Source organism: Pogoniulus pusillus, chromosome 14 (genome assembly GCF_015220805.1).
Source record: "Pogoniulus pusillus isolate bPogPus1 chromosome 14, bPogPus1.pri, whole genome shotgun sequence".
NCBI classification, from domain to species: Eukaryota; Metazoa; Chordata; class Aves; order Piciformes; family Lybiidae; genus Pogoniulus; species Pogoniulus pusillus.
Window position 1 is genome coordinate 1840755 of NC_087277.1, and position 16502 is coordinate 1857256.

At 49.2% G+C, this 16502-nt stretch overlaps 1 protein-coding gene across 42 annotated transcripts in view; it reads left to right on the top strand.

Annotated features, from left to right (window-relative positions):
* The window catches only part of RIMS2 (regulating synaptic membrane exocytosis 2), a 493599-nt gene that overhangs the window by 56339 nt on the left and 420758 nt on the right, over positions 1 to 16502 (top strand). For 4 of the 42 annotated variants that reach the window (XM_064154113.1, XM_064154115.1, XM_064154116.1 and 1 more), the window contains exons 2-3: positions 9482 to 9514; positions 9900 to 9986. The exons of the other annotated variants lie outside the window; for them this stretch is intronic. In XM_064154113.1, the coding sequence (XP_064010183.1) occupies positions 9482 to 9514; positions 9900 to 9986 (120 nt within the window). The remainder of the gene's footprint in view (positions 1 to 9481; positions 9515 to 9899; positions 9987 to 16502) is intronic. 42 annotated transcript variants of the gene reach the window in all.

Sequence of the window (16502 nt, forward strand, 5' to 3'; positions counted from 1 at the left end):
CTCCTGTTTAATTTCCTGTTTAAATCTCAGCTTCTCATCTTGCTTTCATAACAGAAGCTGCGTGGTGAGGGACTTGTGTTTTTCATGCTGTTTAGTAAGCCAGCCTGATCGATGGAGCTCTCACACAGCCAGCACCACTCTTTGGCTCCCTGGGATAGGACAAGCAGCAATGGATGGAAGCTGCAGCACAGGAGGTTCCAGCTCAACATAAGGGGCAACTTCTTGACTGGAAGGGTCCCAGAGCCCTGGCACAGGCTGCCCAGAGAGGCTGTGGAGTCTCCTCCTCTGGAGCCTTTCCAGACCTGTGTGGCTGTATTTCTGTGTGACCTGAGCTAGATTGGATGGTCCTGCTATGGCAGGGAGGGAGGACTCCCTGATCTCTTTGGGTCCCTTCCAAGCCCTGACATCCTGTGATGCTGTGATCTCTTTGGGTCCCTTCCAAACCCTGACATCCTGTGATGCTGTGATCTCTTTGGGTCCTGTGAGGCTGTGATCCTGTTTAGTGTCTGGTAGCCATTCAGAGCTTCATGTATCAGTGGCTGTAGAATATAGGTCTGCTCTTTGAAGAAGCTCTTGAAGGTTGATTTTGAAGAGGATGAGGGGAAAAATAGATTTAGAAAAAGAATTTGTTCTTATTTCTGTTCCTGTAATTTCCTCTGCAAGCAGTCCCCTTTTGAGGGAGATGTGGAGTCACCAACCCTGCATGTGTTTCAGGGTGGTTTGGATGTGGTGCTTGAGGCTCTGGTTTAAGGTGAATCTTGCAGAGCAGGGTTCTAGGTTGGACTCGGTGATCCTGAGGGGCTTTGCCAGCCTGCATGGTGCTGTGATTCTGCCATTCTCTAGGGCTGCCTACACCCTGGAAGGAGTCTGAATCCATTCCACTCAATCAAATGTCAGTCTGCAAAATGCAAACTTGACCCCCTGTGCCTGGTTAAGCTCCTCAGTGTGTATAATTTTCACCTTATAGCTGACATGATGATGAAATCCTTACTTAACAGGCAAAAAAATAACATCCCAGAGTACTTACTGATGCATTCCAAATTAATTAAGAGAATAAATGAGTTCTTATTTAATTCACCTGCTAGCAGCTGAGCCCAGGGTTGCCTACTTCAATGTAGCAGCTGGTGACAGCACAAGTGTCTAGGAAGGCACTTTCTACAGGAGATGCTTGGAATGCCATCTACTGTTGGAGAAGCAGAAACATCCAGCAAGCTGAACCACCAGGCCAAACCTGCTGCTCTAGGGAGCATTTTGGGCTGAAGTGCAGCTGCACATTTATTAACTCTGAGGCTGTCTGTAGTCACAGCATCACAGAGATCCTGAGCTAGGGTAAGGTGTCCCTGCCCGTGGCAGGGGGATTGAAACTGGCTGCTCCTTGTGGTCTCTTCCAACCCTGACTGATTCTATGATGCTATGAAATACTCAGGTTGGCAAAGCCCTCAGGATCACCAAGTCCAACCGATATCACTACTCTACAAGGTTCAACTTAAACCATAGCCCCAAGCACCACATCCAAATGACTTTTAAACACATCCAGGGTTGGTGACTCAACCACCTCCCTGTCAGCCCATTCCAGTGCCTGACCACTCTTGCTGTGAAAATAATATCATAGAAACATAGAATCAAGCAGGTTGGAAGAGAGCTCCAAGCTCATCCAGCCCAACCTAGCACCCAGCCCTGGCCAATCAACCAGACCATGGCACTAAGTGCCTCATCCAGGCTTTTCATTTTTGATTTTGCATGGCATGGTGCAAGTCAGCTGCTCTGATCTTGCTGCTCTATGTGGTGTCAGAGAGGGACAATTAACAGGTGATGCACAATTAACAAGTAATGGACAATTCACCCAGAGAAGTTAGTAGGCTGAAGAATGCCCTAGTTCAAGAAAGGTAATAATGTGACAACCTGAAACGAAACACTTCTGCAACGTTAGGGTTGGAAGAGACTTTTTTCACTGTCTACATTATGTTAATGCTGTTTGTGCAGGTTTGAGGCTAGTTGGAACATGTTAGTGAGAGAAACCATAGCATTGGCTGTGCAAAGACAATGGTAGTGATGTCTACCACACTGTTCAGACAGGATGAATGCTGCTTTCTTCTAGCTCTTTCCCACCTGCCCCCAGCAAGGGACGTTGAGATGCTTGAGCATGTCCAGAGAAGGGCGACGAGGCTGGGGAGAGGCCTTGAGCACAGCCCTACGAGGAGAGGCTGAGGGAGCTGGGATTGGTTAGCCTGGAGAAGAGGAGGCTCAGGGGAGACCTTATTGCTGTCTACAACTACCTGAGGGGTGGTTGTGGCCAGGAGGAGGTTGCTCTCTTCTCTCAGGTGGCCAGCTCCAGAACAAGAGGACACAGCCTCAGGCTGTGCCAGGGGAGATTTAGGCTGGAGGTGAGGAGAAAGTTCTTCCCTGAGAGAGTCATTGGACACTGGAATGGGCTGCCTGGGGAGGTGGTGGAGTCGCTGTCCCTGGAGCTGTTCAAGGCAGGACTGGACGTGGCACTTGGTGCCATGGTCTGGCCTTGAGCTCTGTGCTAAAGGGTTGGACTTGATGATCTGTGAGGTCTCTTCCAACCCTGATGATGATGATGATACTGTGATACTTTCTGTCAAGTATTGCTTGGTAATGTTCCACTTTTCCTGGGTTTTGTTCTTGCCTTATTCCCCCAGCAGACAGGAGGCACCCAGGTGGGAAGCAGCTGGCACATTCCACATGGCAGCCCAGTGTAATGCTGATGGTTGCAGATCCCCACTTGCACTGTGCTAGCTGAAGCACTCTTTTGCTTGCTTAATACAGGAAAAGAGCCTGAGTGGCCTGCTTTAAGCAGCATGGCAGGCTTGGACTGGACAAACACTAGATTTTTAACATGGACCTTTTAATATCAGCTCCCTGGGCGAGACTTCCTGCCTGGAATTTTGGACAACCTTCAAAGGAAAGCATTGATCCATGAGTTAATTAGTGGAAGTGAAAATAACACAGGGGCTACTGTACAGTGCCACCTTTAGCACAGCTCTACTGCAGCCATGCTCCTGGGTGCTGGCTTGTGAGGGGTGTGTGTGTGTGTGTTTTAGTACACTGACTTCGTGGTTTGGCTATCAACACCACAGCAGAAAGGAAAAAGGTCTGACCAAGCTAGGAAGTGGATGAGAAGTGTGGGAGCTTCTGTTTGTAGAACAGTGTCTCTGTCTCCTGCCTCCTACTCCAGCAATAAATAGGAGGAAACATTCTTCCCTAAGAGTTGACACTCTAAAACAAGCAGGGTCTGGTTTATTAGGAGGTCAGGTAGGGATAGGGCTGGGGGGAATGGAACAAAGCTGGAAATGGGGAGAGTCAGACTGGAGGTTAGGAAGAAGTTGTTCAGCATGAGGGTGGTGAGAGCCTGGAAGGGGCTGCCCAGGGAGGTGGTGGAAGCCTCATGCCTGGAGGTGTTTAAGGCCAGACTGGATGAGGCTGTGGCCAGCCTGATGTAGTGTGAGGTGTCCCTGCCTATGTCAGGGGGGCTGGAAGTGGATGCTCCTTCTGGCCCCTTCCAACCCTGCCTGATTCTGTGATTCTGTGAATTCTGTCCACCTGAATATTTTTATGGCTGTGCATCCACATATGTAGAAGTGGCAAAGAGGTCTGATAACAGAGTGCTTGTTGGCTCAGCTAAGACAAATGCTTCCTTTGAGAAGGCTGTCTTATGGTCTTGGCATAGCAGAGTTTAGAGAGAAGCTTTTACTTCTTGGAACTGGGTTGAAGAATTAAAAGCTACCAGAAGTTTGAAGGGCTAAGAATAATTTTTATGTTAATACTTTCCCCCTCTGCTTTCTTTTTCCTTATTCTCTTCCCTCTTTCCATTCTCTTCTCCTATTACTCCTCTGTGCCAGTGGGACTAGCCATAACCTTTGAGGAAATTTTTAGTGCACCAAGAGGCTCTAACATCAAAAAATGTTCACTGAGGCTTGAGATCTAACCTAATGATGTTAACTATGGAAAAGATCAAAGTGGTCTGGTACTTGTACTGCATAGGCTTGCAGAGGAACGCTTGAGGAGCAGTGCTGTGAGTGCTTCCAGGGGCAGAGGTTCCCAATGACAAAGTGCAAGGTGCAAAAAAGACTGAGTCAGTGCAATCCCAAGCACAGCTGCAGGCTGGGTGGGGAATGGCTGAGAGCAGCCCTGAGGAACAGGCCCTGGGGGTCTGGGCTGATGCAAAGCTCCACAGGAGCCTGCAGGGTGAGTGCAGCCCAGACACAACCCTGTGCTGGGCTGCAGCAAGAGCAGTGTGGGCACAGGGCAAGGGAGGGGATTCTGCCCCTTGGCTCTGCTCTCCTCACACCCCACCTGCAGTCCTGGGGGCAGTTCTGCAGCCCCCAGCACAAGCAGGACATGGAAGTGTTGGAGCCAGTCCAGAGGAGGCCACCAAGATGCTGAGAGGGCTGCAGCAGCTCTGCTGTGAGGACAGGCTGAGAGAGTTGGGGCTGTGCAGCCTGGAGAAGAGAAGGCTTTGAGGAGAGCTTGGAGTGACCTTGCAGCATCTGAAGGGGGATATAGAAAGGCTGGGGAGGGACTATTGACAAGGTCTGGTGATGGCAGGAGGAGGAGGAATGGGTTTGAACTGGCAGAGGGGAGACTTAAACACTGGATGTTCAGAAAGAATTGTTTGCAGTGAGGGTGGTGAGACCCTGGCACAGGCTGCCCAGGGAGGTTGTGGAGCACAAAATCACCCAATGGGATCAAAGATCACAACCTCCCTGGAGGTGTCCAAGGCCAGGTCGGATGAGGCCTTGAGCAACCTGTTCTAGTGGGAGGTGTCCCTGCCTGTGGCAGGAGGTTGGAACTGGCTGAGCTTTGAGGTCCCTTCCAACCTAAACCATTCTGTGATTCTAAATCCTGGCTTGTTTTCAAGTGAAAATTGTGATAAAAGGTTCATACTCTTTGAACATTTTAGAATGAATGTGATGCTTGTGCAAAGTGAGTGAACTGCTGTAAGGACAGAAATGTCTGACACTGAAAATAGGTGGCAAAGTGTTCACAGTTCTGTGCTCTCTCAGTGCCTTGTCCCAGTCACTGTGGGTCAGACACTTTCTCTGCAGACTGTTGGGGACTGAGTCCAGTGTCAGCGACTTTGCAGATGACACCAAGCTGGGAGCAGATGTGGGTCTGTTAGTGGGCAGGAGTGCTTTGCAGAGAGACCTGGACAGGCTGCACAGGTGGGCACAGTCCATCACCAGCAGTTTTAATAAGGCCAAGTGCAGGGTTCTGCACTTTGGCCGCAACAACCCCAAGCAGCACTACAGGCTGGGGCCAGAGTGGCTGAGAGCAGCCAGGCAGAGAGGGAGCTGGGGGTGCTGGGAGAGAGGAGCTGAAGAGGAGGCAGCAGTGCCCAGGTGGGCAGCAGAGCCAATGGCATCCTGGGCTGGCTCAGGAGCAGTGTGGCCAGCAGCACAAGGGAGGTTCTTCTGCCCCTGTACTCAGCACTGCTCAGGCCACCCCTTGAGTGCTGGGTCCAGTTCTGGGCTCCTCCCTTGCAGAGAGATGTTGAGGTGCTGGAAGGTGTTTGGAGCAGGGCAGCAAGGCTGGGGAGGGGCCTGGAGCACAGCCTTGTGAGGAGAGGCTGAGGGAGCTGGGGGTGTGCAGCCTGCAGCAGAGGAGGCTCAGGGCAGAGCTCATTGCTGTCTGCAGCTGCCTGCAGGGAGGCTGTAGCTAGCTGGGGTTGGGCTCTGCTGCCAGGCAGCCAGCAACAGAACAAGGGGACACAGTCTCAAGCTGTGCCAAGGCAGGTCTAGGCTGGATGTTAGGAGGAAGTTGTTGTCAGAGAGAGTGATTGGCATTGGAATGGGCTGCCCAGGGAGGTGGTGGAGTGGCTGTGCCTGGAGGTGTTTAAAAAGAGGCCCTTAGTGCCATGGGTTCATTAATTGGAAGGTGTTCAGTGCTAGGTTGGACTCGATGATCCCAGAGGTCTTTCCCAAGCTGGTTAATTCTGTGATTCTGTGATTTCAGTGAATGGCTACTGATTGGACTTTATGTTTGTTCCCTTGGTGAATAACCAGAACTGGCAGTGTTCTTGGCAGAGGTTTGAGAGGATGAGATCGAGGAGATGTGGACAGGTAGAATGAAAAGAGTTAGTCTGACAGAAGCAGAATGCAGTCACACAGCTTGGTCTGAGCAAATGGGGGTCTGGGGTTTCTTTGGCCTGCTTTAAACAATTATTTGTTGCTGATTTTTGGAAGGATGGGGTGCATCAAGAAAGGTGTGGCCAGCAGGGCTAGGGAGGTTCTTCTCCCCTCTACTCTGCCCTGCTGAGACCACAACTTCAATACTGTGTCCAGTTTTGGGCTCCCCAGTTCAAGAGAGACAGGGACCTGCTGGAGAGAGCGCAGTGGAGAGCCATGAGGATGATCAGGGTACTTGAGCATCTCCTCCGTGGAGAGAGACCGAGAGCCCTGGGGCTGTTTAGTCTGGAGAAGACTGAGAGGGGATCTGAGCAGTGTCTGTAATATCTGAGGGGTGGGTGTCAAGTGGAGGGGGCCAAGCTCTTTTCAGTGCTCTGCAGCAATAAGACAGGGCACAATGGATACAAACTGGAACAGAGAAGGTTTTGTCTCAACATGAGGAGGAAACTTTGTACAGTGAGGGTAGCAGAGCCCTGGAGCAGGCTGCCCAGAGAGGTTGTGGAGTCTCCTTCTCTGGAGGCTTTCCAACCCCACCTGGATGCATTCCTGGGTGGACTCCCCTGGGTGATCCTGCTTTTGGCAGGAGGATTGGACTGGCTGATCTCTGGAGGTCCCTTCCAACTTGTGATATTCTGATCCAGTGATTCTGTGACAGCTCTGGGAATGCACAATCCAGCAAATCACCCAGCAGCTCTAATCAAAGGAAATTAACCCACATTTGTGTATGTGGACAGAGTTTAAGTATCTGCAGTTTCCTGTGTCCTTTTCTCTCTCTCTTTTTTTGGTCTAAAAAGAGCTATTTAAACCCCAGCAGTGTTAAAAATGCTCTCCCTGTCTTTCAGCCAAGATGTCATTATTTCTATCAGTTACTGCCACTTCTAATTTCATCTGATTGATGACTCTTCTGGAGAGCATGGAGCGAGCATTAACCTCTGGTTTGCTGCTTTAGGTCCAGAACCTCTGTCTGTGCTCTGACCTTGAAAGATCAATGTCCCTGCTGCACACCCGAAGGGTTTGGGCCAAGGGCAGTCTTAGGTTAATTTTGTATAGGGGCTTCTATTTTTTCCACAGATTTTAAAGAAGTAAATGGCTCTTCAAATTGTAGCTTTGCCCTCCATGCTTGTTGGAAAGTCAAGGAAGATCCTTGCCTAATGCAAGGGCTGAGGGATGTATGGAGAGTGCTCAGGGAGTGCGTCACGGTTACATAATAATGGAAGCTGTTGTCCTCACCTAGCTGCAGTGATGGAGAGCCTGGGGGAGATGCTGCACAGAGATGGAGGAGGAGAAGAGGTTATTTCATAGGAGATACACTCTGAATTGCTGGGTCAAATTGTATCCTGACTTAGAACAAAGTGTTCTTGTAGAAGCATAGAATCAGCCAGGTTGGAAGAGAGCTCCAAGCTCAGCCAGCCCAGCCTAGCACCCAGCCCTGGCCAAGCAACCAGACCATGGCACTAAGTGCCCCAGCCAGGCTTGGCTGCAACACCTCCAGCCACGGTGACTCCACCACCTCCTTGGGCAGCCCATTCCAATGCCAATCACTCTCTCTGCCAACAACTTCCTCCTAACATCCAGCCCAGACCTCCTCTGGCACAACTTGAGGCTGTGTCCCCTTCTTCTGTTGCTGGGTGCCTGGCAGCAGAGCCCAACCCCACCTGGCTACAACCACCTACAGGCAGCTGCAGACAGCAATGAGCTCTGCCCTGAGCTTCCTCTGCTGCAGGCTGCACCCCCCCAGCTCCCTCAGCCTCTCCTCACAGAGCTGTGCTCCAGGCCCCTCCCCAGCCTTGCTGCCCTGCCCTGGACACCTTCCAGCCCACCTTCTCACAGCTGATGGTAAAGAGCTTCTAAGCACTTCATGTTGAGGGATCTGAATTAAATGTCCTGGGATGGCAATGCTACCTTCCCTGTGTCTCCCACTCCTTGCTCTTTGAATTTCCCATGCCAAAGCCCCCAGTCTGGAGTCTCTTGGCTAAAGGCAGTGCTGTGATTAAGGTGCATGGTGGAGTGGAACTGCAACTGCCAGAGAAAATTTCAGTGGCATATTTCTTAAGTGTGAAATTTGCTTGAGGTTTGGTTTAGTTCTGTCGTTTCTGGGTTTTGGTTGGTTTCTGTTTGGGTTTTTTGGTTTGGTTGTTAGGGTTTTTAGGGTTTTTGTTTGCTTGTTCCCCCCACCCCTGAACGTTTCATTCTGCATAGAGTGCTGAAGAGGCAAAGCCATGCTGGAAGACTCTGCACTGCTTGTTCCTTTTTCCCTTTCTCTAGTCAAGGTTGGAAAGGTTTTAGTGTCTTAATGTCCACTCAGTTCTTCAGCAGTACCTGAACCCTGCTTTTGGAGGGATTCACTGTGGTATTTTAAGCTTTCCTTCCTTAGTCTGTAGGGTTTCATTGTCTGCAGGCACTGACATCCCTGTAGTTTAATAGTGCAGGTTTGCCTTTCATCTGTGAGCTTAGGAGATTTGATTTGGGATGGCATGTTAGATATTGTAAATTCACCTTGGATTATGCTAGGTGATTTGGCTACAAATAAAATAGGTTTACAGTTAACATAATCAAAGCACCTTCCTTTGCATTGATAGTTGAATCTATTGCTGAAACTGTATTCAATCCAAAGAGCTGGAAGTCAGTTATAGAAACTTAAGAGTTTGTAATTAAATGTCTTAGATCCTTGGCATTCCTCAGTTTTAAAACTAAAGGGGGGGAGAAGTTGAGTGAAATTTTAGATCCTTGGCATTGCTCAGTTTTAAATACAAAGGGGGGGAAAAGTACAGTAAAATTTTTAGGTATTTGTTATTCCTCAGTTTGAAACCTGAAGGGGAAATAAAATAGAGTAAAAATGTTAGATCCTTGGCATTTCTCAGTTTGAAACCTGAAGGGGAAAAAAAGTAGGGTAAAGATTTTAGATCCTTGGCATTCCTCAGTTCTCAACCTGAAGAGGGAAAGAAGTAAAGATTTTAGATCCTTGGCATTCCTCAGTTTGAAACCTGAAGAGGGCAATAAAGTAATGATTTTATATCCCTGGCATTTCTCAGTTTGAAACCTGAAGGGGGGAAAAAAGTAGAGTAAAAATTTTAGATCCTTGGCATTGCTCAGTTTTAAACCTAAAGGGGAAAAAAAGTAAGGTAAAAAATGTAGCTCCTTGGCATTCCTCTCCACCTGAAGGGGCAAACAAAGAGTCCAGAAAACAATTTAATATGCATCTATGACAAATCCTAAGGGAAATACTTTGTGCTTCCAAGAGCTTCCCCTGCCTGTTTGATACAAATCTTAGAACTTCAGGATAGTTGTTTTGCAAGCCTGTTGCACTCAGTTGTGCAAACTTATCTTTTTAGGGTCAAAGAAGAGCAAAAGCCACAGCTGACACAGTAAGTAGAACACCTTACACTGCACTAGGCTTGACTTCTCTACCTCTGCTGTGTCCTGCTTTCTGCACCTCCGGCGGTATTAGCTCGCACTGATACCTACTAGGCTGTAGTTAGTTTGTCACCTGCTTCCTGACTGGCTTGTAAGAGAGCTGCCTGCAGCTTCTTACTTCATCCACACGTTAGCTGGATGTAGGTTCTTGCTGCCTGCTTGTGACCTGGTGAAGTGTAAAACCTTATTGCCCTTACCTCCTTAGTGGCTGACTCCCTACTGCAGCTGCCATTCCCATGGGCTCTAGCTTTTCTGCCTGTCTGTTTCTGTTACCATTGGCTAAGAAAACACTGAAACTGTTGGTTATTCAGTCACATTATTTGCTTATTTAAACAGGTGGTTTCCCTTTAGTGGGATCACTGAGCTGGTAAATAACGTTCTCCAACCACAGCAAAAGCAGCAAAATGAAAAGGAGCCCCAGACGTAAGTAAGCTGCTCTCTGTAGACTAAATAATGTCTGTGTAGCACTGAAACATACTGGAGAGTATGTTTAAAGTATGTGCCCCTCTAGAACCTCCTGCTGAGGGTGTTTTACAAGCTGTTTGCTTTCTGACTCCTCACTTGCAAAGGGAAGGCTGAAAACCAGGTTGTACTCTCCTTAGCAGTAACCCCAGGGACTACGTTAGAATGCAAGCTAAGGAGTTACTTAGTGCTCCATTTGCCTTGGTCTGCAAATGCTCCATAGAGTCATACAATCAACCAGGCTGGAAGAGAGCTCCAAGCTCAGCCAGCCCAACCTAGTACCCAGCCCTGCCCAATCAACCAGACCATGGCACTAAGTGCCCCAGCCAGGCTTTTCTTGAACACTCCAGGCACAGTGCCTCCACCACCTCCCTGGGCAGCCCATTCCAATGCCAATCACTCCAGATCACTTCCCTGGGTATGTTTCTCTGCATGAGGATCTGGAAGAGCAGGAGAGGTGGCATTAAGTCTGGCATGTCTATGCACATGCATGGATTGTGGTGCTGCTCATGCATAGAGTGCTATACCTATCTGCAGAATAGGCAGGAAGAGCTTTTTAAGGGCCAGGAAACTGCTATTGAAAAAAACCCAACTTAGACAATATCTGTAAAGTTTCCAAACTTTATCAGATATAAGGTGGAAATCTTGAGTCCATCAAAGCTGAGAGAATTTTGACTTTGATGGGGCCAGAGTTTGGTTCCTGGATTTTTTTACAGGGCTAAGCCAGTAGGAGAGCCATCTGGAAAATGTTACTTGCTACCTGAGCATGTTAAGGTACCACAGGAGCTGGTGAGGTTGGGCATTCAGTCTTAGAGGAGAATTGAGAGCATGGAGTGGAAAAGACTCTTATTTTATAAAGAGAAATGTATTTCAAATTTCTAAAAATGTGACTTTCTTCTTAAGGGGAAGCACAGCAGCATGCAGGCTGGCAAAGCCCCTCAGGATCACCAGCTCCAACCTAGAATCCTACTCTACAACATTCACCTTAAACCATAGCCCTGAGCACCAAAGGAAGGGAAGGCAAAGGAAGGCCTTGCAAGCTGACCTGATAAGTGTTTGCCTTGGATGCCATGTGTAATCACAGAAGCAGTCAGGGTTGGAAGGGACCACAAGGATCATTAGTTCTAACCCCCCTGCCATGGGCAGGGACACCTTACCCTAGAGCAGGTTGGCTTCATCCAGCCTGGCCTTAAACACCTCACAGGATCACAGGCTCACAGGATATTAGGAGTTGGAAGGGACCCAAGGAGATTTGTGAGTCCAACCCCCCTACCAGAGCAGGACACCACCATCTAACACAGATCACAGAGGAACACATGCAGGCAGGCCTGGAGTCCCCAGAGAAGGAGACTCCACAGCCTCTCTGGGCAGCCTGTGGCAGTGCTCTGGGACCCTTCCAGTAAAGAAGTTCCCCCTTGTGTTGAGGCAGAACCTCTTTTGTTGCAACTTACACCCATTGCTGCTTGTCCTATTGCAGGGAGCATTGAGCAGAGCCTGCCCCTCCACTGCTGCATGAGGAGCAGTGTGGGCAGCAGGACAAGGGAGGTTCTTCTGCCCCTGTGCTCAGCACTGCTCAGGCCACACCTTGAGTGCTGGGTCCAGTTCTGGGCTCCTCCAGTCAAGAGAGATATTGAGGTGCTGGAAGGTGTCCAGAGAAGGGCAGCAAGGCTGGGGAGGGGCCTGGAGCACAGCCCTGTGAGGAGAGGCTGAGGGAGCTGGGGGTGTGCAGCCTGCAGCAGAGGAGGCTCAGGGCAGAGCTCATTGCTGTCTGCAACTCCCTGAAGGGAGGCTGTAGCCAGGTGGGGTTGGGCTCTGCTGCCAGGCAGCCAGCACCAGAACAAGGGGACACAGTCTCAAGCTGTGCCAGGGCAGGTCTAGGCTGGATGTTAGGAGGAAGTTGTTGTCAGAGAGAGTGATTGGCATTGGAATGGGCTGCCCAGGGAGGTGGTGGAGTGGCTGTGCCTGGAGGTGTTGAAGCCAAGGCTGGCTGGGGCACTTAGTGCCATGGTCTGGTTGGTTGGGCAGGGCTGGGTGCTAGGTTGGGCTGGCTGAGCTTGGAGCTCTCTTCCAACCTGGTTGATTCTATGATTCTAAAGGCAGCACAGTCCTTAAAAGACCTGTGTCCTGAAAACCTCAGATGTATCTTTTCTTTGCCATTTGCTTTTACCTGTGTGCTCATGTGGGTGGCTTTCTGTGGCCAGCAATACTGATTGGACAGAGGAAGGAAATTCACTTAACATCTCTCTTCCAAGAGACATTTATGTCCTGATTATCTTCTGTATAGAGAGGAAGTTGAAGTAAATTCATAGTGCTGTGGCTCCTGGAGGATCTTGGACTCAGAACAAACATAGACAGATGGTGCCAGGGTGAGTCGATCAGCAGCCTGGGGTGAGGATGAGTACTACTGGGTACAAAGTCTTAGCTAGGAATAGCATTAACAGACGGTGAAGATTGTCACAGGGGGAAAGAAGAAGTCTCACAGAAACCAAAATCCACTTTGTACTGTGGCCTGTTGGGAATTCTGATCATGTCACAAACATGATGTGGAAGCCATCAGCAATTCCAGTGATTTGTTCTACATGTCAACTTGTTTACCATCCTTTAGGAATCTTTCCATGCTTTTGTTTATCCCTTTCTTCCACAGCTGATTTGTGAGCATGACTTTGTTCTAGGGAAGGGCTGGTCTTGGTTCAGTGCAAAGACATGCAGCAGAGAGAACTCAGTTTGTATCAATAGAAACCACAGAGTCACAGAACCTTAGAAGTTTCCTGGGGAGGTGGTGGAGTCCCCAGCCCTGGAGGTGCTTCAGAGGAGGCTGGATGAGGCCCTTAGTGCCATGGGTTAATGAGAAGGGTTAGGTGATAGGTTGGACTTGATGATCTCAGAGGTCTTTTCCAGCCTGGTTAATTCTGTGATTCTGTTGGAAGGGACCTCTAGGAGATGATCCAGTCCAACCCCCCTGCCAGACAGGATCACCCAGAGTAGTTTGCACAGGGATGCATCCAGGCAGGTTTTGAAAGTCTCCAGAGAATCACAGAATTAACCTTGTTGTAGGATACCTCTAGGATCATTGAGTCCAACCTATCACCTAACCCTTCTAATTAACTAACCCATGGCACCAAGTGCCCCAGCCAGCCTCCTCTTGAACACCTCCAGGGATGCTGAGTCCACCACCTCCCTGGGCAGCCCATTCCAATGCCAGTCACTCTCTCTGGCAACAACTTCCTCCTAACATCCAGCCTAGACCTGCCCTGGCACAGCTTGAGGCTGTGCCCCCTTGTTCTGTTGGTGGTTGCCTGGCAGCAGAGCCCAACCCCACCTGGCTACAGCCTCCTTGTAGTTGTAGTTGTAGTGAGCAATATTGTCTGCCCTGAGCCTCCAGAGATCATCTAGTCCAACCCCCCTGCCAGGCAGGGTCACACAAGGTAGTTGGCACAGGAATGCATCCAGGCAGGATTGGAAAGGCTCCAGAGAAGGAGACTCCACAACCCCTCTGGGCAGCCTGCTCCAGGGCTCTGCCACCCTCACTGTGCAGAAGTTTCTCCTCATGCTGAGGAGGCAGACTGTCAGGCTTTAGGAATCTGATGTCAGAATCTTAGCAAGGTGGTTGAAGGATGATAGGAAAAGAGATTTTTCCCAGAGCTGTTTCTGGGATCATTGGTGGCCTTTGAGTGTCACAGTGTCCTTGCTCCCTCCATCAGATTCCAGGTCTTGCTGTTACTGCTTGCTTCCACCTTGCAGGACTCTGAGCAGCAGAGCATGGCCCACTGGCAGCTCAGCCTTATTCTCTTACAACCCACATTTATACCCAGTGCCTTTGAGCTCTTAATGGTTAATTAATAAGCTTTAATTAAGAGGTTAAAGGATTTAAATATGGGATTGAATTCTGACCTCTCTGGCTCCGATTTTTGGGGTGGTTTTCCACAATTCCCAATTATTAGGAGGAAGTTGTTGGCAGAGAGAGTGATTGGCATTGGAATGGGCTGCCCAGGGAGGTGGTGGAGTGGCTGTGCCTGGAGGTGTTGAAGCCAAGCCTGGCTGGGGCACTTAGTGCCATGGTCTGGTTGGTTGGCCAGGGCTGGGTACTAGGTTGGGCTGGATGAGCTTGGAGCTCTCTTCAACCTGGCTTAGGTTCAGCTACTCTCTACCAGTACCCCCAGTGCAATACCCTCATGGCATGGTCCTGAACCACATCTGCCTAGAACAACCTCTGTTTGAAAGCACAGGACAATTTTTGGCTTTATGTGCTTTTAGCAGTGAGAAGGATTTAGATCAGCACTTGTTAGATCACAGCTCACCCTTTAAGGGTGATGTAGTCACAGAATCACAGAACTGTCAGGGCTGGAAGGGACCAAAGGGATCACTCAGTTCCAGTCCCCTGCCATGGGCAGGGACACCTCATGCTGGATCAGGCTTTTCAGAGCCACATCCAGCCTGGCCTTAAAAACTCACAGGGATGAGGCTTCCATCACCTACTTGGGCAACCTGTGCCACTTTCTCACCATCTTCATGCTGAAGAACCTCTTCCTAATATCATCATAGAAACATCTTAACCATCACAGAACCTGACTGCCAGCTTGGAAGAGAGCTCCAAGCTCAGCCAGCCCAACCTAGCACCCAGCCCTGGCCAACCTGGATGATTCTATGATTCCCTTTGGAAGACTCAAACATGATCTCCCAGAAACAGCAAGAGATCACTACTGAACCGTGTTTTGAGACACAAAGCTTCTCCCTTTTCAGTCCTTACCAAATGCTATTTACACAGGAGAAATGCTGCTGCACATTAAATTGCAGTCATGGCTTACTGCTGAGAAACCAGGTTTGAATTCAGTAAACTTTCTGAGTGAAGAGAAGGTAGGGTGGTGCAGAGGCATGGCTTTAGGTGGGATTGGTGTAGGGAGAGTTACAGCATACCTTGTTCATGCATTCTGGAAATCAACCCTGCAGCTGAGAGCTTCTCTCTCTGTTTGTGAGCTCCCTGTACAAAACCACCTTTTCCTGAGCATTTGAATTAGCATTTCAAGACCCTTTTCTTCTGATTGTTTCTAGCAGAGGTTACATCAGCCTGGTGAAAATGTGTGTTTTGGCACTCACTACTTCCTATTGCTTTTAAAATACAAAAAGCCTGAACAATTACAGGGTTTTGAGAACTGAGAAACCACTTCAAGAATCATAGAATCACAGAATCAACCAGGTTGGAAGAGAGCTCCAAGCTCAGCCAGTCCAACCTAGCACCCAGCCCTACCCAATCAACCAGACCATGGCACTAAGTGCCTCATCCAGTCTTTTCTTGAGCACCTCCAGGCACGGTGCCTCCACCACCTCCCTGGGCAGCCCATTCCAATGCCAATCACTCTCTCTGACAACAACTTCCTCCTAACATCCAGCCTAGACCTCCTCTGGCACAACTTGAGACTGTGTCCTCTTGTTCTGTGGCTGGTTGTGTGGCAGCAGAGCCCAACCCCACCTGGCTACAGCCTCCCTGCAGGTAGCTGCAGACAGCAATGAGCTCTGCCCTGAGCCTCCTCTGCTGCAGGCTGCACACTCCCAGCTCCCTCTGTCTCTCCTCATAGGGTTTGTGTTCCAGGCCCCTCACCAGCTTTGTCACCCTTCTCTGGACACCTTCCAGCACCTCAACATCTCTCTTGATTTGAGGGGCCCAGAACTGGACCCAGCACTCAAGGTGTGGCCTGAGCAGTGCTGAGTACCTCTCCCTAAGATGCTGCCAGCAGCGTAGCACTGGTGGCATTTTTACACTAGCAACACTGATACAGTCAGAACTAAGATGTGCCACATCTGGTTACTACCACCAGTTCTGGAGGTGATAATGCAGCCCCAAGCACTTTGCTGTAGTTTTTGCTTAGATAAAGCTGAGACAACCATATGGGGAGCACAGCTGAGGCTTGCTTACCTCTTGGCTTTCCTTGCATCGCTCAAATTTATCTCCTCTTTGTTAAAAAAGGAAGATTGTGAAGATAGGAGCGACCCTGTCAGCAAGGTACTAAGATAGGGGCTGCTTAATAATTGAGAAGTCTCATGAATGTTGTAAGCAATGTGGAATGAACTCTCTCTAATCAGGATACTGTAGTGTCAGGAGGTGTTACCTTTCAGAGCCAAGGCAGTCTGACCTATTATTTGGGGTGTCCTTATTTTGGCTGTCCGGGTTGCTGCCTAATGAAAAAGTCATTTTGCCTTTCATAGTAAGAATGAAAAAGTTGAACATAGTAACTTAATTATTTTGTGCCTTTCTGAGATGACAAGCATGGTGTTAATGGCTTCCCTTTGCAAGGCAGCTGGCCATGCAAATGAGGTAACCTGAGTGACTGTGAGAAATCTGAGCTCTACTGGGAGATGCCCTTTATCGATGTAATAGTGTTGCAAGGTGCTTAATTGCCAGCAACCGAATTAGACTCAAGGTACATGTGGTAGGTATTGAAATGCCTTTCAAACCAAGTTTGGTGTGAAGCAAATAGAAGT